Here is an 8137-nt window from a genome sequence, read left to right on the forward strand (position 1 = left end):
TTACCCCTCCTCCACCAACTGCACAGCGGGCACAATGTAGTCAGGTGGATATTATACACTGGGGAAATGGGGCCGGATGTTATATAATGGGAGCAATGGACACCAAGGACAACGGAGCTGAAAAAAATAACATTTCTTTCCATACAATGTAACTTTCCAAGTTGTTTCCTCCATATTTCCATGCATTCTCATTGGCCCAGATTGAATGTCGCGTCTCTAGAGATTTCATCACTGGCCGCCCTGATAATGAGAGATTACTAATAATTATAAAGATGCATTTACAGCTCATGAATATTGTGGATGTCTCTTCCCTCCAGCTTCCCTACCTTTCCCGTCAGCCACCCCTGACAGGTCTAACCGGCTCCAACCACTGTGCTGAGGGGGCGGCTTCATAGATTAATGTGGAGGAGTATGTTCTCCGCGACGTCAGATACCCCCATCACTGAGTGGTTCGCTCCATGGATATATAAGCAGGTGTCTGCACGTCCTCGGTCCGCAGAGCTCGCACTCAGGATGGCAGGGTTACCTGGTGGATTTGGCCCAGAGGAGCCGGCTGATGCTCATGTACAAGCTGCCTCTGACAAGGTGAGTAACATCATGGCGTATTATCAGCTTCTTCTAAATTTGGGCTAGAAGCTCCTTGAACGGAGACAGTCAACAGGTTGGATCCTGCACAACTTGTGATGTCTCTGGATAGGAGACTGATAAAGTTGTCTGCACTGTTCTCGCAGCAGTAAGAATGGGAAAATGATGTCTTCTTCTTGTGGTGTCCTCTCCCTACAGAGCTGTCTGGACTCTCGGCTCCACATCTTCTCCCTCAGCAGATGTTGATGTGGAGGGTTCTGGTTCTGGAGCCATGAGTGCAGCTCAGCCTTAACGTGAGGTAGCAGGTGTGGCTGAATGCAAGTGGCCGAAATGTGCCCACAAGACCCCTGGCTCAGCTCGTCATTATTGCGGGGTCTTCTTGGGAAGGGTCCGGGCGACACCTTGTCCGTTCATCCATTCCCATCCGCTCCTCCGTACTCCTCATCTTCAGTCCTTCTGCAGTGTAGACATCCAGTCCCATCCGCTCCTCCGTACTCCTCATCTTCAGTCCTTCTGCAGTGTAGACATCCAGTCCCACCCGCTCCTCCATACTCCTCATCTTCAGTCCTTCTGCAGTGTAGACATCCAGTCCCATCCACTCCACTCCTCCATACTCCTCATCTTCAGTCCTTCTGCAGTGTAGACATCCAGTCCCATCCGCTCCTCCGTACTCCTCATCTTCAGTCCTTCTGCAGTGTAGACATCCAGTCCCACCCGCTCCTCCATACTCCTCATCTTCAGTCCTTCTGCAGTGTAGACATCCAGTCCCACCCGCTCCTCCGTACTCCTCATCTTCAGTCCTTCTGCAGTGTAGACATCCAGTCCCATCCGCTCCTCCGTACTCCTCATCTTCAGTCCTTCTGCAGTGTAGACATCCAGTCCCACCCGCTCCTCCGTACTCCTCATCTTCAGTCCTTCTGCAGTGTAGACATCCAGTCCCACCCGCTCCTCCGTACTCCTCATCTTCAGTCCTTCTGCAGTGTAGACATCCAGTCCCATCCGCTCCTCCGTACTCCTCATCTTCAGTCCTTCTGCAGTGTAGACATCCAGTCCCACCCGCTCCTCCGTACTCCTCATCTTCAGTCCTTCTGCAGTGTAGACATCCAGTCCCATCCGCTCCTCCGTACTCCTCATCTTCAGTCCTTCTGCAGTGTAGACATCCAGTCCCACCAGCTCCTCCGTACTCCTCATCTTCAGTCCTTCTGCAGTGTAGACATCCAGTCCCATCTGCTCCTCCGTACTCCTCATCTTCAGTCCTTCTGCAGTGTAGACATCCAGTCCCACCCGCTCCTCCGTACTCCTCATCTTCAGTCCTTCTGCAGTGTAGACGTCCAGTCCCATCCGCTCCTCCGTACTCCTCATCTTCAGTCCTTCTGCAGTGTAGACATCCAGTCCCATCCGCTCCTCCGTACTCCTCATCTTCAGTCCTTCTGCAGTGTAGACATCCATTCCCACCCGCTCCTCCGTACTCCTCATCTTCAGTCCTTCTGCAGTGTAGACATCCAGTCCCATCCGCTCCTCTGTACTCCTCATCTTCAGTCCTCCAGTGTAGACATCCAGTCCCATCCGCTCCTCCGTACTCCTCATCTTCAGTCCTTCTGCAGTGTAGACATCCAGTCCCATCCGCTCCTCCGTAGTCCTCATCTTCAGTCCGCCAGTGTAGACATCCAGTCCCATCCGCTCCTCCGTAGTCCTCATCTTCAGTCCGCCAGTGTAGACATCCAGTCCCATCCGCTCCTCCGTACTCCTCATCTTCAGTCCTTCTGCAGTGTAGACATCCAGTCCCATCCGCTCCTCCGTACTCCTCATCTTCAGTCCTTCTGCAGTGTAGACATCCAGTCCCATCCGCTCCTCCGTAGTCCTCATCTTCAGTCCTCCAGTGTAGACATCCAGTCCCACCCGATCCTCCGTACTCATCATCTTCTCTCCTTCTGCAGTGTAGACATCCAGTCCTTGTGTCGGGCGTCGTGTGCTCACATACAACCTTTTATTCTTTTCTTCTTTTGTCGTCGTCAGGTAAAAGCTCAGTTTGTAAAAGAATCCGGGATAAATGCCGGAAAGTTTAAAGCTTTGTCATACATAAGTCAAGTTGTGGCTGGAACCATCTACATAGTGAAGGTAAGTGATCTACAGGGGTCCACGTGATCCTGGTGGGCCGGGGGGTGATAAGAATCCAGCAGAGGGCGCTCTGTAATAACAGGGAAATCTAATTAATCTGGTAACTCAGAATCATACAATCACTCTGAGCGATAACTTATCAAGTCAAAGAACATCTCTTTCCTCATGTGCAGGCATTGCAAGAACTTAGGTATCCATGGTTACGACCATTAGTAACTAGCTTTCACTTCATCAGTGGATGTAACCATGGATACCTAAGTTCTAGCAATGCCTGCACGTATGAATTAAAAAACTATCCTACATTTGTAATTGGAGATGTGTGTTATTATTACACCTACTACATATTGGGACAGGATCTGTGAGATGGAAGATCCCTCTAAGGCTTCTCTGCTGAGAACACAGGAAGAATCACAGAATCTCCGCCCCTTATACAATGTATCCACCATTATCACCAGTGTCCAGTTATCTCTGAGCTAGTGGATACACACAGACACTGACCACATTATGGGATGTCAGGATACATACAGACACTGACCACATTATGGGATGTCAGGATACATACAGACACTGACCACATTATGGGATGTCAGGATACATACAGACACAGGGTCATACACTGACCACATTATGGGATGTCAGGATGCATACAGACACTGACCACATTATGGGATGTCAGGATACATACAGACACGTGGGATCACACACTGATCACATTATGGGATGTCAGGATACATACAGACACGTGGGGTCACACACTGATCACATTATGGGATGTCAGGATACATACAGACACGTGGGGGTCACACACTGATCACATTATGGGATGTCAGGATACATACAGACAGGTGGGGTCACACTGATCACATTATGGGATGTCAGGATACATACAGACAGGTGGGGTCACACTGATCACATTATGGGATGTCAGGATACATACAGACAGGTGGGGTCACACTGATCACATTATGGGATGTCAGGATACATACAGACACGTGGGGTCACACACTGATCACATTATGGGATGTCAGGATACATACAGACACGTGGGGTCACACTGATCACATTATGGGATGTCAGGATACATACAGACACGTGGGGTCACACACTGATCACATTATGGGATGTCAGGATACATACAGACACGTGGGGTCACACACTGATCATATTATGGGATGTCAGGATACATACAGACACGTGGGGTCACACACTGATCATATTATGGGATGTCAGGATACATACAGACATGTGAGGTCACACACTGATCATATTATGGGATGTCAGGATACATACAGACACTGACCACATTATGGGATGTCAGGATACATACAGACACTGACCACATTATGGGATGTCAGGATACATACAGACACAGGGTCATACACTGACCACATTATGGGATGTCAGGATGCATACAGACACTGACCACATTATGGGATGTCAGGATACATACAGACACGTGGGATCACACACTGATCACATTATGGGATGTCAGGATACATACAGACACGTGGGGTCACACACTGATCACATTATGGGATGTCGGGATACATACAGACATGTGGGGTCACACACTGATCACATTATGGGATGTCAGGATACATACAGGCACGTGGGGTCACACACTGATCACATTATGGGATGTCGGGATACATACAGACACGTGGGGTCACACACTGATCACATTATGGGATGTCAGGATACATACAGACAGGTGGGGTCACACTGATCACATTATGGGATGTCAGGATACATACAGACACGTGGGGTCACACACTGATCACATTATGGGATGTCAGGATACATACAGACACGTGGGGTTACACTGATCACATTATGGGATGTCAGGATACATACAGACACGTGGGGTCACACACTGATCACATTATGGGATGTCAGGATACATACAGACACGTGGGGTCACACACTGATCATATTATGGGATGTCAGGATACATACAGACACGTGGGGTCACACACTGATCATATTATGGGATGTCAGGATACATACAGACATGTGAGGTCACACACTGATCATATTATGGGATGTCAGGATACATACAGACACTGACCACATTATGGGATGTCAGGATACATACAGACACGTGGGGTCACACTGATCACATTATGGGATGTCAGGATACATACAGACACGTGGGGTCACACTGATCACATTATGGGATGTCAGGATACATAAAGACACTGATCACATTATGGGATGTCAGGATACATACAGACACGTGGGGTCACACACTGATCACATTATGGGATGTCAGGATACATACAGACACGTGGGGTCACACTGATCACATTATGGGATGTCAGGATACATACAGACACGTGGGGTCACACACTGATCACATTATGGGATGTCAGGATACATACAGACACATGGGGTCACACACTGATCACATTATGGGATGTCAGGATACATACAGACACTGACCACATTATGGGATGTCAGGATACATACAGACACGTGGGGCCATACACTGATTACATTATGGGATGTCAGAATACATACAGACACGTGGGGTCACACTGATCACATTATGGGATGTCAGGATACATACAGACACATGGGGTCACACACTGATCACATTATGGGATGTCAGGATACATACAGACACGTGGGGTCACACACTGATCACATTATGGGATGTCAGGATACATACAGACACATGGGGTCACACACTGATCACATTATGGGATGTCAGCATACATACAGACACGTGGGGTCACACACTGATCACATTATGGGATGTCAGCATACACACAGACACGTGGGGCCATACACTACTGATCACATTATGGGATGTCAGGATACATACAGACATGTGAGGTCATACACTGATCACATTATGGGATGTCAGGATACATACAGACACGTGGGGTCACACACTGATCACATTATGGGATGTCAGGATACATACAGACACGTGGGGTCACACACTGATCACATTATGGGATGTCAGGACACTTTATATAAAGGTTTGCGCACAGAGCAGTGATCTGAGGACTGCCGATGTAATGCGTCCGTCTGTCTCTCTGCAGGTTTTTGTTGGAGATCAGTGCTGTCATGTGAAAATATTTGTCCCTCTCCCTTATACTGGAAAACAGCCGGAGTTAATGGGCTTTCAGTCCGGGAAAACTAAGGAAGAATCCATCACAGTTTTTTAACTATGATTTTTAACAGTATGTGATACAGAATATATGTGGAGATCTTCCAGAAATCCTGCTCTGATGGGCAGAGTAATAAATAAATCTTCTCCTATCTCGGCTGAGTCTGTAATTGGTGAACTAATGATAAAGATGAAAGTAGTGGATCCAGTAGCATAGTTACTGGGGAAGTAAAGAAGGCCGCTGCCCGGGCCCATCACGTGAAGGAGACCACTTGGACTATTGGTGCCAGGGTCATAGTCGTGGCCCGCAATGACAGCTGCTGGAGCGCACCCTGGCCACCCGACACATGAAAACAATGTCCCTTTGTCAGCGTACCTGTCTCTCCAATCTCCGAACCATCAGGGTCACCTCTGGTTTGCTGCAGGCTCACTCCCAATGATTGCACACAAATAGAGACAGAATCCAGTTCCAACTGTAAGGGAGCGCCAGGACCGCAGTCATGGCTGAACACTCCGGTGTATCTTTGCCAGGGCTCTAGTCATGTCCGAACACTCCGGTGTATCTTTGCCAGGGCTCTAGTCATGGCCGAACACTCCGGTGTATCTTTGCCAGGGCTGTAGTCATGGCTGAACACTCCGGTGTATCTTTGCCAGGGCCGCAGTCATGGCCGAACACTCCGGTGTATCTTTGCCAGGGCCGCAGTCATGGCCGAACACTCCGGTGTATCTTTGCCAGGGCCGCAGTAATGGCAGACGCGGTACTGATTAAGGAACGCGTCTCTGACTGGGGAGCACATAGAGAGAGCTGCACGTAAAGGTTGTAAGTGCCAGTTCCCCCCTAGCATCACTCCCCCCTTAGTGATGCACTGATTGGAAGACCCCCAGCCGGCCAGTGGGCACTAGAGGGGAGGGGTCCTACGGCCACTCCTACAGGGGTTAAATCCAGGTGTCCTGTCGAGAACTTTCTCTTTCACTCCCGGCAGAGCCCGGACAGAAGTCGCGCACGTGGCAAATCATATAAATCGCGGGCACCCTCTAGGGCTTTCAGCCAGGGAGAACAATCCCCCGCGGCTTCCAGCCACAACAACCACCGCGCAGTCGCTGAAGACGGAGCCATCAATCCGCCACTATGTGGTAGTAATCGGGCTCCCGCGGCTTCCAGCCACAACAACCACCGCGCAGTCGCTGAAGACAGAGCCAACAATCCGCCACTACGTGGTTGTAATCGGGCTTCATCGCAAGATACTCAGCATCAATCCCTCGCTGTAGCGGGAGCCAGAGTTTCCCCGTCCTGCGACATCCCCACGTCAACATCTGCGGGGGTTCCTCCAGGATCGGTGTACACTCGTCCAGAGTCACACAGCGGTGAGTGTACCAAGGATAGCGAGGAAACGTTACGCTACGGGGTTAATGTAAAGGAAATGGAGCTAACTTCAGCGTTAAAGGAGATAATCCTACAACTTTCACATTCGAGCGGTAAAGTGGTGAACAATTCAACAGCTAATCTACACAAAGACGCCTTCTTCTGCGGGATCAGCCCGCTAGGCGCTCATATAGATCTGGACACTAGACAGAAAATCTGGAACAACGATTATATTGATATTTGGTCGGTGTTATCAGTGGACCAGCAAACGGGGGATAGAGCTGAGCGTAACCGCAATGGGCACCCCCCCCACCCCCCCTAAAGCTAAAGCTCTACCCTAATAAGAAAGCGGCTCAGCAGCTGCAGGCAGGATTCTCCGACGATTTCTTTATCCCCTTTAGGCTAACAAGAACGCCAACCCTATCTGATAACCTAAAATCAGCCCGCGAATTTCCCCCAAATTCTCAGACTAAAAATCGAAAAGGAAGTAGAAATGGGTAGAAAAGAATCCGGTAAATACCGCCTAATCCACCATTTATCTCACCCAAAGGGCGATTCGGTTAATGACGCAATTTCCACAGAAGAAGCTTCCGTCTCATACGCGTCGTTTGATAAAGCGGTAGAATTAGTCCGGGCAGCCGGACCCGGCGCTCTGCTAGCCAAATCCGACATAGAATCGGCATTCCGGTTACTACCCGTGCACCCCGAATGTTTCCACCTTCTGGGCTGTAAAGTGGACCAATACTATTACTTCGACATGTGCCTCCCAATGGGATGTTCCATCTCATGTCACTACTTCAAGCTATTCAGCACCTTCCTAGATTGGGTAGTTCGGTACGAGACGGGCAGTAAATCCCTAATTCACTACCTCGACGATTTCCTGTTCGTCGGCCCCAGAAATTCTAAACTCTGCTCCAATCTACTAGAAAAATTCAAATCTATCTCACTGAAAT

At 49.2% G+C, this 8137-nt stretch overlaps 1 protein-coding gene across 1 annotated transcript; it reads left to right on the forward strand.

The window, feature by feature from the left end:
- The first annotated feature begins 427 nt into the window (after nucleotides 1-427).
- On the forward strand, nucleotides 428-5973 carry LOC138672495 (cystatin-A1-like). The gene is made up of 3 exons (XM_069760518.1): nucleotides 428-585; nucleotides 2602-2703; nucleotides 5754-5973. Exons 1-3 carry the CDS (start codon nucleotides 514-516, stop codon nucleotides 5877-5879), a joined length of 300 nt encoding a protein of 99 aa, XP_069616619.1. The 5' UTR covers nucleotides 428-513; the 3' UTR covers nucleotides 5880-5973.
- Nucleotides 5974-8137: the final 2164 nt, after the last annotated feature.

The sequence above is a fragment of the Ranitomeya imitator genome, chromosome 3 (genome assembly GCF_032444005.1).
Source record: "Ranitomeya imitator isolate aRanImi1 chromosome 3, aRanImi1.pri, whole genome shotgun sequence".
Classification (NCBI taxonomy): domain Eukaryota; kingdom Metazoa; phylum Chordata; class Amphibia; order Anura; family Dendrobatidae; genus Ranitomeya; species Ranitomeya imitator.